This window comes from Plectropomus leopardus, chromosome 13 (assembly GCF_026936395.1).
Source record: "Plectropomus leopardus strain MGB_pleo_1.0 chromosome 13, ASM2693639v1, whole genome shotgun sequence".
NCBI classification, from domain to species: Eukaryota; Metazoa; Chordata; class Actinopteri; order Perciformes; family Serranidae; genus Plectropomus; species Plectropomus leopardus.
The window spans coordinates 16,663,000-16,684,157 of NC_142188.1; the positions used below are offsets into that span (position 1 = coordinate 16,663,000).

The 21,158-nt window shown below is 40.2% G+C and overlaps 1 protein-coding gene across 4 annotated transcripts in view; it reads right to left on the reverse strand.

Annotated features, from left to right (window-relative positions):
• The window catches only part of LOC121954220 (serine/threonine-protein kinase MARK1-like), a 38,533-nt gene that overhangs the window by 4,441 nt on the left and 12,934 nt on the right, over positions 1-21,158 (reverse strand). For 2 of the 4 annotated variants that reach the window (XM_042501566.2, XM_088086124.1), the window contains exons 4-13: positions 10,766-10,814; positions 9,391-9,456; positions 8,357-8,427; positions 6,458-6,514; positions 6,076-6,312; positions 3,427-3,546; positions 2,623-2,722; positions 2,171-2,283; positions 1,105-1,258; positions 135-316 (exon numbers count right to left, since the gene is read on the reverse strand). In XM_042501566.2, the coding sequence (XP_042357500.1) occupies positions 135-316; positions 1,105-1,258; positions 2,171-2,283; positions 2,623-2,722; positions 3,427-3,546; positions 6,076-6,312; positions 6,458-6,514; positions 8,357-8,427; positions 9,391-9,456; positions 10,766-10,814 (1,149 nt within the window). Of the gene's footprint in view, positions 1-134; positions 317-1,053; positions 1,259-2,170; positions 2,284-2,622; positions 2,723-3,426; positions 3,547-6,075; positions 6,313-6,457; positions 6,515-8,356; positions 8,428-9,390; positions 9,457-10,765; positions 10,815-21,158 lie in introns of all 4 variants that reach the window. The other 2 variants (XM_042501565.2, XM_088086123.1) reach the window with 1 other exon arrangement.

Below are 21,158 nucleotides of genomic sequence, written 5' to 3' on the forward strand. Positions count from 1 at the left end.
TTTTTGAAACAAATCAAACCAATTTTCTCAGGTTTTAAGTGGTTTAAATTCTTATGAAAGGCATCTGAATGCTGCACAATAAATGGTGATCCAGGTGTTAAAGGGTTAAGCAATTGTGTCCTCCACTTCCTCACCCCCACAGCACTTGTAGTTTTCTTCCTCTCCTGCACTCCCAGTGGTGAAGCAGGTACGTCTCCTTTCGAAGTGTTGAGCTCCAGCCGGCGTGCTCCATCCCACTCCTCCCTATGGTCACTTTCCACACTCAGGGCCTGGCCACGCTTCGTGTACGATACCGCCGGGGGCACAGAAGGACCAACTGGTAGAGACAGACACAAACATATGGGAACATATTTGCAAACTCACCACAGAACATATCACATTCCTAGTGCTCCTGTAACAGGAATTTTCAGACGATAAAGAACAGACAAGGACAGGGCCTTCGTTACGACAGCATCAAGCAAAGCCACTCACAGCCAAGATTTAGACACCACCCAATCAAAAACAACACTCTGCACTGACACATTGTTTCATAAGTCAAACATTTATAGAAGCCAAGGTGAGCGGGTACAATGCAAAGCTGTTCCCTCCTCATGCTTCGAGGCGCTGTTCCACAGGGAGCTGCAGGATGGCAGCCAGCCAGCAGATGGCGCCGGACACATCGGCCCCACATGACATAGGAGGAAGCTGCTACACAACCAGTGCAGTGTTGAGGTTGAGTCACTGATTTGTACATTTGAATAGATTCATTACATTAAGAAAAAACTTAAAGTGAACAAATGAGGTAGTGTAAGTTTCATGTAAACCTTTTTCTTTCACCATAAAAATGTGCTTTATTTATCACTCCACGAGGAAATAATGCGTTTCTAAAGCTTAATTAGATTTATTCAGCTATTTGAGGGTGCTAATGTAGCTGGTAAAGCCTTGCTCAGAGGCACATCATCCGGGTTGATACAAGTATCTCATCAACAATCCTCAGTGACTGAGCGCAACTTCCCCCCACACAGCACGCAGCCAGCAGCACTATCAGAGCTGGGAAGGATGAGGTTACTTTACTTGGCTTCTCTACGACACCACCACCACCACCACCACCATCATCATCCCCACCATGATCACTGTAGCGGCGCTGCTTCTGATTAGCCGAGATGCTGCGTGTGACCTTGGGATGGGCAGGAGAAATGCTGGAGCTGTTGTTGATGTCACTGGTTGGTCGTTGTCGCTGGCCCAGGATGCTGTTGGTCAGAGGTTCACTCCCCTCGAACTGAAACACAGAGACACAGGATGAGAGGACATGGTCACATGACTTAAAGGGATACTTCACCCCCCCGAAATGACCATTTGTGTAACAACTTCTTACACTGTGAATATGTGTAGAAAACTTTCTTGCAAGCCTCCATGGTGAATGAAGAACCACAAAAACTGAGAAAACTATAAGTCATCGGGGTCTGTGTTTAACATCGGCAAAACTATATTAAAACATTCAAACATTACAAACTATCGCACAACTCATGCAGTGTATTCAAGGGCTCATCTATCCAGTCATATGGTCAGTACCTCCCAAACAGACAGTCCTTTTCGCAGAGGAACTGAACTGAAAGCGAAACTCTGTGCTCTGTAAAAAGCCAGACTCCACTGAAAACCCCCCAAATTTTACCTTGCTGAATACTGGAGCTGCTGGCGTCCTCGAACAGGTACTTTGTGTTATTCTGTGACTATGGTGAATGCAAACAAACCCTTTCAAACATCAAAGTCACACATAAACACTAACAAACTCATTTATAAAGGCAGTTGCAGCCCAGAAGCTCCCCTGTTTAACAAAGTAAAATCACTATTTTCGTCTATGGAGTCTGACTTTGAAGAGAGTTGGAAAGGGGCTGTCTGTTAGTGCTGAGCCTCCGACTGGATAAATGAGACTGAATGAGTTTTTAAACAGAGGTTTTAATACTGTTTTGCTGGTGTTATATGTGAACTCCTTTCATCACTAATTTTCTCTATTTTTGGTTTTTCGTTCAGGAGGAAAGGGAGAAAAAAAGAATCTTATACAAATTCATCAAGCACGGGGTGAGTAACTGATATACAATTGGTCAGGTTGAGGTATTCAAGGATGAGGTATTCCTTTAATGCATTAACTGCTGGCAATGATGTCAAGATGATGCAAGTCACACAAACTGACCTCCGGAGCTTTTCTGCCCAGCAGCAGGTAGGTGGCCATGACATCATCATACTTCTGGCCCTGTAGAGACTCTGTGATCTCATCTTTAGGAAAGCCCATCGTCACCATGAGCTCTGACGGCGGACAGAAGTCAACGTGAATCACACAATCAGTAAACTAAACATGACTTAAAAATTGACATCAACACACACACATAAACTCAGACACACATTTACTTCAGTCACTTTTGGGGAAATTCCACAGACATGCATTTCCTGGAGACATAATCTAAACAAAACCGTAACCACGGACCCAAAAATCCGCTTTTTGCAAACTGGGGACATGTCTTTTGTCTCCAATTGGACAAGCCATCCCTGATAAACTCGCCTTGAGAATGGTGTGCGTCCCTGAAGGTAACTTAAATCATACCCATACACACACACACACACACACTCACACACACTCGCACACACCTATTCTGGATGAATCACTGAAGTCCGCCTCTGGCTCGATGTACGGTTTTAGCTCCTCCTCTTCGTGACACACATTCATCCAATGGTCTTTCATGATTTGCTAACAAAGAAACAAGATAATCAGCGCTCATGTATATCCGGTACAATTATTCAACTGTGATTTCAGATAATTAATCATGACTCATGTCCGTAAATTATACAATACAACGGTTAGGTTGAAGGCAAACGGCACAACAGACAGATGAGAAATGAATGACTCCTTTATGAAAACAGATAGGGCCAAACAACAGCGTGATCAATTGTTATTATTGGTGGAGAAATCTTTATTATTGAACTGAGCCTGGTTCTCAGTGCAGGGGTTGTATTGACTCTGGACAGACTGAGTGTGAATGGAATTGACAACTATATATTGTTTGCAAAGGAGAAACAAGCGTCGCTGATTAGGAGGATGCAGTGAAAGTGGAGCGCATTAGGATTCTGTTGAATTAATCAAGTTTGATTTCTTACAATGCTTCAACAAATTCCATTTTTCTTTATTATTTCTAAATGCTCTAATCAAAGAATTATGTAAGACCACTCTTTGATCTCAGATGAGTAATGTTTCCAAATTCCCATCTGACAGACTGTAAAGTGAAGTGTTCTGTTGGTTGATAATTAACAGCAGCAGCAATTATGTGCTTTCAGATGACGCACAACAATCGTGCTGCAAATCATTAGGATTGTCTGTTCGGCTGCTGTGAAAAAACACTTTTGTATGGGGAGCAAATAATTGTGAAGATGCAGCAATGCAAACAGTGGCAATACCTCCAAACTGCCCCGTTTGACAGGGTTGAGCACGAGTAGTTTCTTCAGCAGGTTTTCACAGTCTGTGGACATGTAGAAGGGAATACGGTACTTTCCCCGCAGGACCCTCTCCCTCAGCTCCTACACACCAAAACACAGAGAGACAGATATGAAATGAGACAGATATGAAATGAGAAAAGCAACAAAAGAGCTGCATCGATTTAAAAGACCCAGTGTGTAGGATTTGGGGGGATATATTGGCAGAATTGGAATATAACATAATAAGTAGGTCCTCTTTAGTGTATTATCAGCTGAAAATAAGGATCACTGTGTTTTTATTAACTTAGACTGAGCTGTTTGCATCTACATAAGGAGCACATGCTTGTCTGCAGAGACTGCCATGCTGTCGGTAACCCAGAACGAACAAATGTAGTTAGAAGCCCCTCTGTGACTAGCAGTGTCGGAAAAAAACTTTTTAACGTGAAATTTCTTTATTCAGTGTTTTTACAGGTTTAAATTATCTCTGTGGACAATTCAGCTAACAGAGTAAACCTCCTGAACGCCTGGATCTTAACTTATCAGACTAAAAAGGTGCTCACACATTAGCAGGCACTTTGCTGGCCTTCTCCAACCTGCCAAACAGTGTCAAAGAAACACTGATTTGTCACATGAAGGTGTTATATCCCACATTTTGACCTGTTTAAATCACCTGGTCTGTTTGTTTTTTGAGAGAAATAAACCTCTGCAGATAATTCGGCTCCTGGTAAAAACCTCCCAAACAATGACCAGTGAAAAGTCTGATACTCACTCTCCTTTTAGCTCTTTGTATGGTCTCCATTAACTCCTGACAGTTATATCTCTTTCTTTAGCTGCTAAATGATTCATAATATTCACAAGCTAGACACGAACTTTCTCTGACTGCTGTTTAGTGCTTACAGTGTACAGTGGGTTTATTTTATAAGAGATGTTTTAACTAAAAGCAGCTGTCTGCTGTAGCTAAAAACAAAAGGTTGTGGGTCGTAAAACTGAAGCAATACTAAAAAGCATGTAAAAAGCCTGTCTGTCAGTTCACCACCTTGAGCTACTGCTTTTGCATTAAACACAGTCAAATAATTAATTGTTAATATAAGAATATTAACTAGTGCAGCTTTATAAATGGTTATAGATGACTCAGCACAGCTATGAAGATGCATTAAAAATTAGATGCACATTTCCACCTTTTTGACCTGCTGGATTTACTGCAGCTAAAAAATGTATTCCAACACTGCTGCATAATTAAAGCAGTCACACTCAAAACCAAAGAGGAAACTCCACTCATAATTTGGTTATTCAAGTAACCCAGTTTTGGGGTGACACATGTAAACATCCTAACTGTAACAATTCATTTAGCACCTTATATTTGCTGTGGCCTTTGCTGTCTATGTGGAGTAGACTCAAACAGAATTATTAATATATTGATTAATAAAAAATGTCTCAGAGAAGCATTTATTATTACCTTCACGATTGGGACTTTCATTTCTTCTCCCTTGTTACAGGGGCAGCTGTGTCCATTTATATTTTGTTTTGGAGGACATATTAAAGGTGTCAGCATTTTTCAGATGAGCTAGGCTGTACAACGTGTCATCTGAATATGTCTAACGTCAAAAATCTTCCTTGTAAACAACCTCATTTGCAGGTGGAGCAAAAGAGCCTGCCATGGTAGACAGGGGTGGACAGGCTGCACACTGTCAGACAGTCTCCCCTCAAAGGAATTTGTGGTATTAAACCTTCCCAGCTGGCCATAAACGTTGTTGAACGTTAATATCTTATTGAACTGAGGTTGTGGCATCTGGTCAAAACTCAATGCCAGGAAAAGTCTAATGCCAACAACGTCAATTTGACAAGGAGTGCTTGACAGGAATACAGACAGATGATGTTTTGTGGGTTTTAAGTTGTGTTGTTAAGTAAGTTAAATATAACATCTTCCAAACGTCTCATGCTAAAGTCATCTTTACGAAGAATATTAATATTTAGTCGAGAGGTACGGAGAATAAAACCCACAGCTGCAAAATGTCATAAATATAACCTGCACAAACAAACGACGTTAGACATTTAAAATATTGTGAACTTAATATTAATTCCAAACAAATTCTGATGTCTTTCTGACATCATATTGACGTGCGGTGCCAGCTGGGTTGTTCTACACATGCAGTTAAAATTCAAACCCAGCTTGCTCTCGCATCTGGCCAGTGGCTGTGTAAAATGACTGACATGTTTTTAGATGATGTTATGCCACAATTACATTGGTCTTCTGTCACAAAATAAATAATAATGAAAAAATAAATGCTTAAAAAAAACTGCAATAAGCCCCCAAAAAAGGACATGAAGTCACGATTATGATGACAAAAAAAAATTCCTGAATTTGTCCATCAAACAGACTTCAATGGAAATGAATGAGAGATGAAGAAAATATTTGCAAGTCGGAGATGTAAGACAAGTTTTAGACTCTACAACCACTTCATTGAAGCCCTTTATCAATTAGTGTTTGTCAGAAGTGAAAACGATGCCAGTTAAGTGCTTTACTCATGGCAACAAATATGGCTAATCTGAAGGTAGACGATTAAATGCAGACCACTCTGTAAGACCTAAAGCATTAGATTCTTCTGTAGCAGTGCCAGAGTAAGTGCACACCTTTAGATTCTGTCCATCGAAGGGCAGTGATCCGCTGACCAGTGTGTAGAGGATGACCCCGAGGCTCCAGACATCCACTTCTGGTCCATCGTACTTCTTTCCCTGGAAGAGTTCTGGAGCAGCGTACGGCGGGGAGCCACAGAACGTGTCCAGCTTGCTGCCCACGGTGAACTCATTACTGAAGCCAAAGTCAGCTATCTTGATGTTCATATCTGCGTCTAACAACAGGTTCTCTGCCTGAGGTGAAGAGAGACGAGGCAAATAAACATCAGCACTGACAGAACATGATTGATTATAGAGGGTTCTCCCAAGATACATGCCAGATACGGATACGACTCCGGAGAAATCAGATATCAGAAAGAGTAAGAGTTTAGATCCTCACCTTTAGATCCCTGTGTACTATCCTCCTCTGGTGACAATACTGAACTGCAGACACAATCTGAAACATAAACACACACACGTATCGAATATTACAATTTTTTAAAATTAATTTCTAAAGATACAAACGACAGCCAAACAATCAAGCAATTCCAAAGAGCCTGCAAATGAACCAGCAAGCAAGCAAAAGCGATAGACTGCTGCTGGCTTGCTGAGGGTACAAAGACTGAGGGATGTCGAATGCTGTAAAGCCATTTTGAGGCAAATTGTAATTTGTGATACTGGGCTTTTGAGAGAAAATTAATATCAAAATAGAATTAATATTATTACAGCCCTTTGAGGCATGCTTTGTGGTCGGGCTATAATGAACTTTGACTTGACCTCACTAAACTGTAAAGCACTTTGAGACGCCTTTGCATATGGAATGTGCCATATAATTAAATTTGCCTCGCATCAGATGAAGAAAAACAAATAAACAACAACAACAAAACACAAACAAAACCAAATGACCAAGCCATCAACAATAAAAGCAAACAAAACAAAATGAACAGACAAAATTAGTTTCTATTCAAATTAAGAAAATAAAAATTAAGAAAGAAAGTCATTAACACCAAGATAATTAAAGTTATAGGTGTCGAGATATATGGAAAATGTGTTACAGATAAACAAAAACATTGCCTACTGGGAGCTGAAACTATTATTTTCATTAACTGAAGGTCATTTCCTTGATTCATTTCTTAGTCCACAAAAAGGGCTTTTGACACTTTTTCAGAGGCCATGTGATGTCTTCATCTCTGCACCAAAACAGCAGAGCAAAGTACTAGTAGGTGAAAACCTACAAGTTTGTCTAACATTCCCTCCAAAATCCCAATTCAATTTACGTTCATGACAAAGAAAAGCAGGAAACAGTCTCATTTGAGAAGCAGAAAGCAGAGAATATTTGGCGTTTTTCCTTTTAAAACAACCACACTAATCTTTTAGCAAAATAATTGTCAATTAGTTTTCTGCCACTTGCCTATTTCTTGCAGCTCTACAGCACAAACCACAAAATAAGAAAAAATAGTATTACTGTGATATTTGTTTACAACCATATATAGTTTATCTCAAACTGTAGGGCAATAAACAAACAAAAGAGTGCTTTCATGCCAGCAAGGAAATGCCATTTAATTTGTCTAACTTTTGCTAACATCCTCATAATTGTTAATGTCTTAGTGGCTTTTCTGCTTCCATGGCAGAAAATCTGTGTGCATAACTTTGGTCTCGTAATCTTTATCTGAGATTTATGAAATGCACTTCTCATGCAAGTAAACTTTTCATTCCAAATGTCTCACGCCAAAGTCACTGTAATCGTGTGACACACAGTAAACAGTTGCTATGACAGTTGACAGTTGAAATTCGCCAACATATGCCATATATAGCGTCAATCAAACTGAAAACACACTGTTCTTTGACAGATGCCGCCCACCTGCCTGCTCTCAGCCACACTAACACACACACCTTCCTGGATGTTGATCTCAAACACAAACACACAAGCTGCCCACACTGTGTCACACACAGTTCCTCTGAGTCATCTAAGACCATCATGAAGAATTTGAAACATGAACAGCGTGGACGGGAAGGAGCTGGTCTAATTCTGCTCATTTTCAGGGGAGCAGTAAGGATGAAAACGCCTGCAGCAGGTGGATAGATGCCTCATTGCTCTTGTAGCACCACTAGATGTCAGAGCAGCATCTGTAAGGAAGTTGTTCTCAACCCCCCCTGCTCTCTCAGGCCAAGCTATCTGCGCTTCATCTTTCCTCTGCAGTCAATGACGAAGCTTGATCTTGGCGCATGCAGTCTCCCCTCTGAAAACAGTACATGGAATGACGACAGAGGTGTGAGCGCTGCGATACTGATGACTCACCTGTCTGAACTTGGCCCTGGCCTCCTTCTCCTTCATTCTGCCGTGAGCCACTAGATAGTCAAATACTTCTCCTGGAGTAAAGAGAAAAAAAAACATTTATCAATCAGTATATTCTCATGGATCTTATGGAATTGCTAACTGCACTAATTATGTTAAAGCTAAAAATAGATTCACTGCAGACTAATGTTAGGAGAGCTTTCTGTGATCGAGATGGAGGTAATAATTTAAGGGTTAAATTCACAGGGTGCGGGCAACTATGAAATGTTCTTGTTTTTCAATCTGTGGTGTAAAATCATGGAATATTTTAAAGGTTAAGTTGAAGCAATGTTCAAACATAAATCAATTTAAGATGTACGAGGATATTCTTTTCATGATGTTCAGTACAGGGGCGAAGAGGAGGTTTCAATAGGTGTTAATTACTGAAAAATTACTTTTTTGTACTATTTCATATTATTTCCTTTTTCTATCTCCTTTTCTGTAAATAACAATGTATATAAGTTTACATATAGTAATATATGTTCTGTATAAATCACATATATTTATATATAGTTTTAGAAAATTCAACTTATTTAACTTAAAAATGGAAGCAAATCGACTATTTTTCAATAACTGATGGAGAAAAGGGTTTGCACTTTTCCCCACTCTTTTTCGGACATGTCTGTATGTTTGTGTATATTTACATGTTCATTCTTTCCTTTTTTACATGTTGGAAACAATTTTCAGTTCAGTTTAAGTTAATATTGCCTTTATATCACATACAGTGATCTACTGTGATCATGTAGTCACTCACACTGTGAGGTCATTTACATAAAAGCATCTAAATGGTGTGTTTTATACTTGAGTAGTTTAAAGATTTGTGCATGGATATTACATTAGCTTTAACTTATATGATCTTGTGTTTTACAAGTTCTGTCTGTATGTGTGTTTATTAAATTGCTCTAAGGAGGATATTGCGGAAATAACAAACACAAATACGTTGATAAAATCAACCAAATGCCACACATTTAGTGCATGTGCATTATTGCTTTTCTCACCCCCACTGGCGTACTCCATCACCAGATAAAGTGTCTTCTCCGTCTCAATCACCTCAAACAATTTCACTGCAGGAGAAATTGGGGAAAGGAAAGAAAAGGAGGCGGAATAAATTATAAATTAGCAGTTAAGAAAAGATCATTTTCCAATAGAGTTTCTACATTACTGCTAACAGAGATAACTAGTCTGGTTATAATTCTGCCACTGCATTAAAACCAATATCTCAGTCTGAAGCCAATGTGTAAAAAAATATAAAGAGAAGAGAAACATTTTAATGTAGCTAAAGCTGCCGTTAAAGGGATAGTTTGGATTTTGTAAGTGGGGTTATATCAGGTACTTGGTCATGGTCAGTGTATTACAAACAGATGTCAGTCGGGACGCCCCCAGTTTGGAGAAGCAGGCAGGAGCACAGCCATAGACGCCAAGTAATGAAGTGCTTTGGATGGGGTCAGCACTAAAACATACTTTAGCCACCTAAAAAAGTCCCTCCTAAAAAAAAATCAGTATCAGTTAAAGTGTTTTTTATTGAGAGAATTGGGGCAATTGAGCAATTGGGGGTTTGGTGCCTTGCTCAAGAGCACCACAGCAGTACCCAGGAAGTGAACTGACACCTCTTCAACTACCGGTCCACACACCTTACTTGGTCCAGACGGGGACTTGAACTGGCAACCCTCCGGTTCCCAGGTCAAGTCCCTGTGGACTGAGCGGAGCAGTGGTAGACCCGCAGCTTCTGTGTTCAAATTACTGCTCTTGTCAATGAAGTCTGATGGTTTTCATGAGATCATAGATGTGGAACTGAAGCTGTCAGCAGATTCCCAGTTGAAACAGGCTGTCTGATGGAAAGATAAAGTGGTAAAAATACTCTCAATATAGCATCCACTTAAACTGATATTATTTATGTTTTTTTACGTGGCTGAAAAAGGTTTAAGTTCTGACCCCATCCACAGTAGTGCGTTGCTTGGCTTCTGAGTCGGACTCCAGCCTACTTCTCCAAACTGGGTAGTGGCAACCACCATCTACTGTAGGTGAGACTTGGATTTTGTACCTCACACAGCCCTACTTCAAAAAATCTTCAAACCATTGGGTCAAACATCGATTTCAATATTGCATTGGTGGAAATTTTGCTGTTTTAAAAATACATATCAGTGGATCCCACTCAAACATTATATAAATACATGAATTCATTCACTTTAAAAATGCAGCAGCAGGGAAACTACTACTGTGAGCTCAGATAGAAGAATAATATTATATGACGCAAGTTATACTGGTTTAGCTTGCTGTTGAGTGTTGCTTTAATTGGTAATCCTAGTCCAAATTATGTGGGAATATTGCTGCTAAGCCGTAATCAAGCTGCTGCAGGCTCCTTTTTGAACTCACCTATGTTCGGATGATTCAGTATCTTCATTATTCGGACTTCCCTGAAGAGCTGTTGAGACACAGAAAGGGACATTACATGCAGTGACCCTGAGTGTCTGCTGTGTCTCTGCCAGGAAGACACTGTCAGAAAATTTTATCAAGCACCGATTAGGGAGCCGAGCGAAGGGAACTGAGCTACAATAAACTCCAAAGCATCAAAGTGTGACAGGATGAGAGGACCTGAGGATCATGGGACTTCTCTACTGTGTAAAGCGATATGACTGATGCAGCGGCAACCTTGCACTAAACCCTGCCCTACACAGATAGGGACCAGAATTACAAATCTACTGACACACTGCAGTCCAGTCAGCTGGCCAGTCGGCCATCTAAACACCCACACAGCCACTGCAGAGCAGGGCTGAACTTATTTTTTAAAAACAGAACAAACATTCACAAACCCCATCCCTCCGATCCAACATAACAAATGTTTTTGAGTAAAAGGAAGAATTTAGACAAACATCATCTAAAATTAAAAAAACAAGTAGTTATGGCTAAGCATAATAAAAATAAATAATAATAATAATAACTAGAAACATATACACACATACTTGTAAAGTAATGCTTACATGCATAGAGAAGGACTGAACCATTAATCAACATTGTATTAAAAATGGGAGATGGCCACCGCAATTTTAAATCATCGTTTTTTTTTTATATTATAATATTATTATAGGAAGACGGAGACAAAACCAGGGAGAAAATGACAAAACAAAGGTAATGGTAAACAAAAACAAGCTATGTTGCATTGACAGCTAAAGGGGCAAAAAATGCCATTATGTTACACGTCATGGATGTTTATTCACAGAATATCATTATACGCAAGAAAATTCCATGACTTTTCCAAAATTTTCAGAGTTTGACTAAGTCCATGACATTTTCTGGTTTTGTTGTTTTCCCAGACAGACTTAAGAAAGCATTTTACACCATGATCATTTTAATCTATTTTTCAATGAAAAATGACAGAGCAATCATGGATTACCAAAACCATCCAGAGACGCGGACAATTATAAAGCAGAAGCCAACACTGTCAGAAGATGCAAAAGAGGATTATTTTAAAGTGTGCAAACTAAAGGAGCTGCTGAGATCACATGCCACTTGAGTTGTAATTCCATGTGACAAATAAACGATTGAGACAAAATAATAATCGTAATTTGATTTTTTTTTTCTCCAAAATCATTCAGCTCTATCACAGAGCAGCAGTACACAGGCTTAGGGGAGTTAGGCATCTGCTACCTGATGTAATCATCTTTGCATGAACATGCAAAAAAAGCAGCATGTTGATGCTTTAGTGCTGCAGTTCTTGAGAACAAAGCAGAATTTGAGCTCCTTTTACAAGATTTATTATGATAAGCAGTCCTTCCTGCAGTTGGGAAAAAGTTCCTATCCAGTCAGACAAGAAACCCCTGAAAGGAAAATCACATCTTCCAGTCTATTTTCTCAAGCATCATGTAAAACAGCTGAGTGCAGAGTCAGAATGCAGAGTTATTATCATTTAAAACTGTCTCCTCACTCTCTGCTTGGCTGTTTATGTCAGACGAGCTCATGCAGCCACTTAGAGGTGCTGTTGAATCATTTACATTCTGCTGATTCTCAGTCGTGCTCAGGCTGTGTTTGAGTGTTAAATTTCAACGCACGCTCGACTGGGATTCAGCATCTACTGCTACCTGAGACTGAACACAGATTTTGCCGACCGCTGACCGCCTTGATTATAAAGCAAAAAGATCCTCCTGAGGGATGCTGCTTTCATCTCTGGTCGCTTTTAAAAATGGACTCTATATGTCGTTATCGGACATGTCAAATTAAAAAATGAGAATGGATTCTGTGGTGGTATTTATGCATGTGTGTATACCAGTGTGCGTGCAGCTTTTCTAATGGCCTTTTAGGTCTTACATAAGTGCTGGGATAGTCTATGTTTCTAGGTCATCAAACACAGCTATTATACCAGTGTGAGCTGGCCCGGCTCTGTGGGACCTCTCAGCTACAGTCTGGTTCAGCAACATGCAGGTACTCCCTCTCACTCTAATTCTTTCCTCTGTCTCTACTTGCTCTCCTGCCTCTCTTTTTCTTTCTTTCTGACACCTTTCATCTCATTAGACCCAGCACACACACACACACACACACACACACACACACACACACACACACACACACACACACACACACACACACACACACACACACACACACACACACACACACACACACACACACACACACACACACACACAGCGTACAGCCTATTGTCAAAACATCCCTGGAAAAAGACAAGAGTAAGAAAAGCAACAAAGATTTTTTTCCCTTCTAACAAGTGTTGTCTGTGTAGCCAAAGTCTGATTTAGCTTTTTCCTCTGTGCCATAGAGCTGCATTGTTTTCCAAACACAATTTAAAACACATCCATGAGCCACATTGTTGCACTGGCTTACAGTGAAACTGGGCATTGTAGTTTATTTTGAATTTTTCACAACATACACAGCTGAAAGTACTCACTACAGCACCAAATGTGTATTAATTAGCAGCTGAAATAGTTTTGGCTTGAGATATCGGGCATAGAGATGTCTGACCTCTCTCCAATATGTGGGAATTATGTGGGAATGTTACACCTCAGCCGAGGAGGACACCATTAATATTTACATCTCACGCTGTTATGAGGTTCATGTCCATAAGTAGATGCATGTTCCGGAAACTGCTCACAACAACGTCTGTGGATTATCTTTAATAACCAGGGTATGACTTCTGGAAAGAGACATTGCTATGTTTTTGGTGCTTTGAGCACCACAAGCCGAATGCTGTATAGTTACAATCTAGTTTCTTTATATTCCCACACTCGGCAACTCGCACCAAAACAATCTAGACTGATAAACAGTAGTCCAGATAAGAGGTAAAAATATGTATTGATAGCTTCTTTAAGACGGAGCACCAACAATTTTTTGACCACAGTGAAAATGTTTTTGAAAGGCTAAACACCAACTATATGGACTGGAGACGAAAATGTTTCTTTTTAGATAAAAAAAAAAAACATGTTGTGAATTTTTTGATTACATCTATCTTTCAATAATTTTAGACTTTTAGACTCTGCAGAAATAATAAGTTCAAACAGAATGAACAGACAGGCAGAAAAATGCTGCACAACATTCAAATGTTGATTTAGATTATAAATGTTAACATTATGAATAATGCTTCAAACTATCTGGTAGAGCCCTATTTGTCAGCTCAATAGCTGAAACATTCATTTGGGATTAATAAAGTAATTTGACATTTTTAAGGACTGTGCGCGCATGCAGATTTCACAGATATAATTTGCTGTGGGACAATTTTTTCGTCAACATAAGTCCTCCATTCCTGAGCGGCTCCGAATAACGAGCGTCTCCTGTGTAGCAAACCCTGCTCCATATTCATCAGCTGCTGCGTCGGCCTGAGAGGTTCCCTCATGGTAACAAAGTCAATTAGAGTGGAAACACACTGACACAATAACCAGAAAATGTCCCGCAGTACACAAGAATAAACACATAAGTCACAGCCTCAGATATGCATCCATCCCCTCACGTGCTTTAACATATGACGCATCTGTCAAGATGAGACTTTATTATTCTGAATGAGGGACGGAGGACTCGGTGTTTTATCTCATCTCCTCCTCTCTCTGCCTCTTTCTCTCTCTCTCTTGTTTGCGTCATTGCCCTAAAGCCCTTCACATGGGAAGCACGCGTGCAGCCACTTGGAAACAAAAATTAGAACAAATCTGAGAAAAGCGGTCGGAAAACGACGGCAACAAACACAGCCCCTGTCAATAAAAGCTCGATAGAGATGTAGGCACCATAGAGGCTGACAGGAGGTAATGAGTTTGGGATATTTGATCCAGTCTGGTATTAATATCAATAATATCTACAGGCACACAGGGGAGTCACAGTATGGCATGAAGCAGTTTTTAAAGGTGGTTCTGGAGAAGATTAGCAAGTACTGAATATTTGGGCAAATATATTTTGAGGCAAAATGACTTTCTTTCAAACTGAAATGAACAAAAATGGTCGATTAAGGGGATGCTTTTAGGCAGTGATTGAAGAAAATGATTACAAGAATAAGCTGCAAAAGCAAAATGTGTATCACAAACATAAAAACACACCGTTTCTAATGCGCCTGAATCTCAGATGTCTGTGCCAGTGACCTACTTCCAGCCACCCAGGGGCACCCAGACTCCCAAACTAGCCTTAATTACAGCAGCGTCTCCATGCAGAAGGAGCAGAACAGCAGATATCAGACTGGGAACACTTACAGGAACTGGCTGGACTATTTCAGTCACAACAGCACAGCTGCTCATTCAACATGGAGATTATTGATTGGACGTGTAGCCTGGAAGCCCTCATCCCTCTAATGAGTGTGTGTATGTGCATGCTTTCCTATGCACAAACAGTACTTGAATACCACGCATCAGTAAATAACCGCTGTTTGAAAAAGGAAGACAGTTAAAGACAAAGACATACACAGGAGGATCAAAAGTGTCACGGACATTCGAACAAACTCTCCTGTCCTGCCCTCAACTCCTGCTGAAAATAACCCTCCTGTCTCTCTCTCTCTGCTTCTACAAAAATGTGCCACCTCATATTCATTATCCACAACTTCATTTTTTACCTATTTAAACTCTGTATCAAAGCCCTGAAAACATACATCCCTGAACATGTAAATCTATGCATATCTTAACAGCCTCAATATTTGATTTGATCCATGATTCACCTCAGACAACAGTGCTGTCTGTCTGATCATATTCCACCCATCTGAACAAGACCATAGCTCCTGTAGCCATGGGCTCCACAGCATTTCATTGGCTAATGCAGAGTGGCAGGCGCAAGAAAGACATAAACAGCAGCCATTAAGAGAGCTTGACCCCATGGTGGGCTTTTTGCAACTGACAGAAACCACATAAACAGAGTCAGAATATGTTGTTCTGATTGCCTTGAAACACAGAAAACATCACAGCATCACACTCAGATATGAGATAGTGAGACTGAGGGTTAGCACTGTGGCTCTCAGCCACATTGAAGGAAAAAAAAGACATTTTAATTTTCAGAGAAGCTGCCAATGTTTCTGTCGCTTCATTTACTCTCTTCACTCTCTGCGGCCTGTTTCACGTCACAAACCAAACGGCTCTACCTTTTCCAAATTGCATTTTAACAGCACAAGCTTTAATTTAGTCTGAAACGGCACATCTATCATGTCTGACTTGTCGATTATATAACCTTCAATATTTCGTAGATGTTGTCATTGTTGCAGCGATGAAAACTCTTATTCACAGATTAGAAAGAGACAGAGAGCGATGGGACGGTGGGATGAGAGCAGTGTTTGCTCAGTGAAAGACGGGATTAACGGAGAGGCCTATTTTAGGGCTAAAATGCCTAAAAACCCTGACAACGTCAACATCCCTGACCACAGATGACATGTGATGCATTTCCTGTGGCGGATCTAAGGAGGTGCTTTGGAAGCTCAGCTGACCTCATTTCCTGTTACACTGAAACCACCACAAAGTCACACCAGGGCAGAGAGCGCCAATGGGCCATAAAGGAACAGACCAGAGCTTCATTCTAGCCTCATGACTCACTTTGGGCTCTACAAGCCTCTTTTTAGAATCAAATAATGGGAGGGAAACACCAGACGGACAAAGACAAACTCAAGAAAGTTAGTGATAAAAATGGAAATTTTAAGATCGATTTTATCTCTTTGTCTCCACAATTTGAACCCTGCTCTAAATCTTACACAGAGATAAATCAGAAGCTGTTTGCACGTATGAGTGAATTAATTAATGGCTGCTCACAGGTACAGGAGTGCATGCATGTGTGAAATGTGTCCAAATGTGACTGAAACACAAAAAACAGAGGTTCTGCCAGCTAGAGCTTTCTGCATAAACCAAAGGATCGCCGGCGTATGTCTGCATGTGTCATGCAGGCTTCTGTGAGTGTGTGTGTGTGTGTGTGTGTGTGTGTGTGTATGGGATCTGCCAGAGCACTGGCTGTGCCTGCCTACAGTGCCAGATGGTGAGCCCACAGCCTGGCTCCTCTGAGACCATAAAAAGAGAGAGATCAGTGGCATTTTGACGGGCTAACATGAAAGAGTCGCCGCTAACAGTGAGTGGAGGATTGATGTGGCCAGATCAGACCTCTGAATCCTCACTCATCCACACTGACAAACAAACAGTCACAAATAAAAAACAGACCTATTAACAGTTTACAGTGACTTGTGTGCATGGTTTAATCCTTCCCCAAGTTTGCATTTTGTCCAAAATGTTTAATCAGCTCTGAAGAGAAAGAGACAAGGTCAGAGGAGACAATAGATTTTCAGATGCACCAAAGGATCCTTCAACCTTTGCTCCTCATACATGTAAAAAGTCTGAGTCACAGATCTTATCCTCATCTTATGATTAAAAAAACACCTAAAACTAATAAACCACTGAGACTAATAAAAACCAAATTTAACATTTTTAAATAATAAAAAACTAAATTGATGCGAACAAACCCACTCTGGAAACTGCCTGAAACTAACCTGAATTGAAAACAAAATAAAAATAAAAACAAAGGAAAATACAAAAGAATAACAACTCTTTTACTATGAAAACTTTGTCATGGGTGCGAGGGGGGAAAATATCCCTCCTAAGACAGAATTTGTGTTGGATGAATTTGTTCAATATTAAATTGTCTTGCTTCTTACACAGGGTGACCGAATGTCACAATGGAAACAGAGCAAGCAGAGCGGCCCATGAAACCCTCAGGGAACGTAGTGTATCTCAGTCTAGACTTCTTAACATGAACAAAACAAGCAGCCAAAACAAAAGTACTGACATCGGCCAGAGACGCTGACATCACTGAGCAACAAATTTGTACCAAGTACAAATACTACAGTTAAAGGGAGGATATTTATTATACTTATATTTTTAAGATTTTAAATACTTTGCAGTTTGTTGGTGGGTAAAATGATCCACAGTGCTTCTGTAGATCCCCAAAGTCTGTTTGTAACAGGAGCTCCATACGACATCAGAGTCTGATTCAGGTTGTCTGCACACGGCTGTCAACATGGAGGTGGCTGAGCTGGCGGCTAGCAGCAAACAGTGCTAACAATGGCAACAGTTAGAGATAATGGTGTTAACCTGAGGGAACCTAACAGTGGGCGATAAACCTTCTCGACAATTGCTTAAATCACGAAAGCAGCGGTAATTCCAGTATGAGCGTAGTGCAGAGTGGGGGCAAGTAGCAAGCCAGTAGGATTCACACACGGGGACTCACAGGCTCTAACAGGGAGCATGACTTCATTCTCTGGTCAGGACACCATTACTCTACTACATCTTTATATAGCAAACAGTTGTTTTCTGTGATATATTACTGCTCTGAATGTCATACACTAGGGGTGGGGATGGGGGGGTTGATACAGTATAGCATTGCGATATTTTTGCATGGCAATATTGTATCCATACATGGATGCAAAGACACAAATTATTCACATTAAAAATACATATACACCTTTTAGTACCCTACTAGGATAAAAAAATCAATTGTTTTTTCAGTTCACTGGATACATTATGGTGCAATAAAAATGACTCAAATGAGATGAACAAACTAAAATTTTTCTCTCATTAGATAAAACAGATGTTTAGGGGTGCCCAGGCGCCCCATGTACAGAGGTAACGTCCTTGCCACAGCGGCCGCGGCTTCGATTCTAACCTCGGCCCTTTACTGCATGTCATCCCCTCTCTCCCTCTCTTTCATGCTTAACCTGTCCTATCAAATAAAGGCAAAAAATCAAAAACATAATCTTTAAAAAAAAAAAAAAAAAAAAAAGTAAAACAGATGTTGACCAATTTGTGTTTAGGGACCTACTTTCTAATAAATCACAACATATCGTTGTGATTGTCATATACATATGTTATCACAAAACTTAGCATACCTCAACATGTTTCATATCCAATAATGTATCATGATGTAAGTGTGGGCCTCTGGTGGTTTAAAACTCTCGTCTGCTGGACTTGTATCTTGTTTAGGCTTATTACTCTAGCCATGAAATATGAAAATCATTGCCATTAATTGCAAATATTTGGCCAACCAGCAGCACTATGATTCCCAAATGCCAGGAATGAGTACCAGTGATTGACTTTATTCTTCCCAGGTAGATTCAATGTCATGGGACTAACCAAGCAAAAACTGCATTAAGGTGGATGTTCCCTTTAATGCATCCATAGCAGAGCTTTCACAAGGGTAGCACAGGACGCTCTGAGTCAATGAGACAATCGATTCAAATCCAGGAGACGACTGCTGCATTATAAGACCAGCTTCTGCATTGCAGATGGCACTCTACTCTATGGCAATCTATAGAACAGAGCAGAGGACTTATAAATATACCAATAAGCACCACAGACAGAGAAACATGTCTATACACTCAGCTACAGATACACAAGGACACGCCAGATTTAACACATGGATGCACATAAACATGCAAACGCAAACATCAGCTTACATACATGATATTACACCAATACTAGCTCATGCCCTGCCGTGCTCATGCCATGGAAAGCCATAAGACTTCTCCATATTGACCCTCTCAGGTCTACTGCAGCTGACATCTGAAAGGCTCACTGAATAATTGATCAGAGGGTTCCTGATTGGTCTGCAGTCTCACATGATATGTCTGCCCTGCCCATCACCAGGCAGCGGACAACCCGACCCATCGGGTATGTAACCACTCATGACCTAGACAAGACCCAAGTCGGTGAAGTCAGTCAGTACTTTAAACGCCACACACACACACACACACACACACACACACACACACACACACACACACACACACACACACACACACACACGACATCTCTAAATGTTCATTATCAGACTGTGCGTGTGCAGATTAGAAACCACACAATAGGCTTCTTAACAAAAGAGCCAGCACAATGAAATTTATCTCAGTCAGATTATTTGAATACAGAACTTGAGGCTTGAAATTCTCACAGCGTCTTCGTGCTGATTGGCTGAAGAACTGCAGTCGGATCCCATTAAGATCTAAGACAATTACAGATTTGCTCGTGGAGAACAATGTCGAGAGCAGAATAACTCCAGAAATGCCCCAATAGTCTTGTTTTACAGATTTACAAGCAGGATTCAAGACCTGAACTAAATTTGTCATTTGTCTCTCACATCAGCCCTTTTACAATTACACTCAGTTTGAGCAGCCCAGACTTCATTTCCTCTAGTAACACTCATTACATTCACTCCACTAATAACAATGTGGGATAGCAGACATTTTGGGAAGCTAATTGTCGTTATTATTTTGTCATTAAGACTGTGTGCTGCAGCAATATTTTCTCACCCAAGTGGCTTACAGAGCAACAGAGCACAAGAGGTACTTCAAGACATCAGCTGCTGCTTATGGAGGTCTGGTAGGTATAATGGTCCTTTATTACAGGCTAATGAGTCAACGCAACGGTTGCTTAGCAATTTGGTCATACTATCAAAAAAAAAAACACCAAGACACCAAAGAGGAGCTATGGTGAGAAATGTAAATAAATGAGTGAGTAAAGTTTAGGACTAATTAGTATATGACTTTTCACACAATAAGGTCACAAAGTGCTTCACGGAAATCAAATAGTGAAAAAAAGGCCATAGAAACAGTAAAAAGTAACTAACTGTAAAACATAAGCAACATCAGACCTTAAAAACACATACAAATTATATATAATTATTATATATATCATGGGACAGCATGATGTGAGTTTGAGTAAGAGAGTCTTCAGATGCTTTAAAAGACGTCAACAGGGACCGCAGAATCTATAGTTACACTCCATACGTATGGAACGCTAACAAAACATCACATCCTTTGTTGCAGAGAGGGAAAACAAAGCATTTGCTACTATGCCGATGATTTGCTGTGTGGCTTTTTGCGCATTCAATAAATGTAAACATCCAGAGTTAAAGGATATTTTTCAGTCTGGACCCTATTTTCCCATGTTTTTGTTTCCAAGTGACTAACGGGAACAACATTTTTTTAAATTGCTCCAGTGAGAGCAGTGGCCAGGCTGCAATATAAACACTCAGGACATGTTTGCACCATCAGTGAACATCCACTAAAGTGTTGGTTTTTGCACTGACAGGCTCAGATTGTTATTATAAGTGTCTTGCAACATTAGGGAAATGATCCCTACAGAGAGAGACAATTTTGTTGGAGAGAAAGATCCTTTTTGTCCAACAAGGAACAGCATCAAAATCTTTATTGTCAAACCCACCAGACTCCATTTAAAAAAAAAAAACAAACAAAACATTATATCATCTTAAAACACACTTCATTCAGAGTTGACAGAAACAAAATAAAACTCACAGACCATCTTAG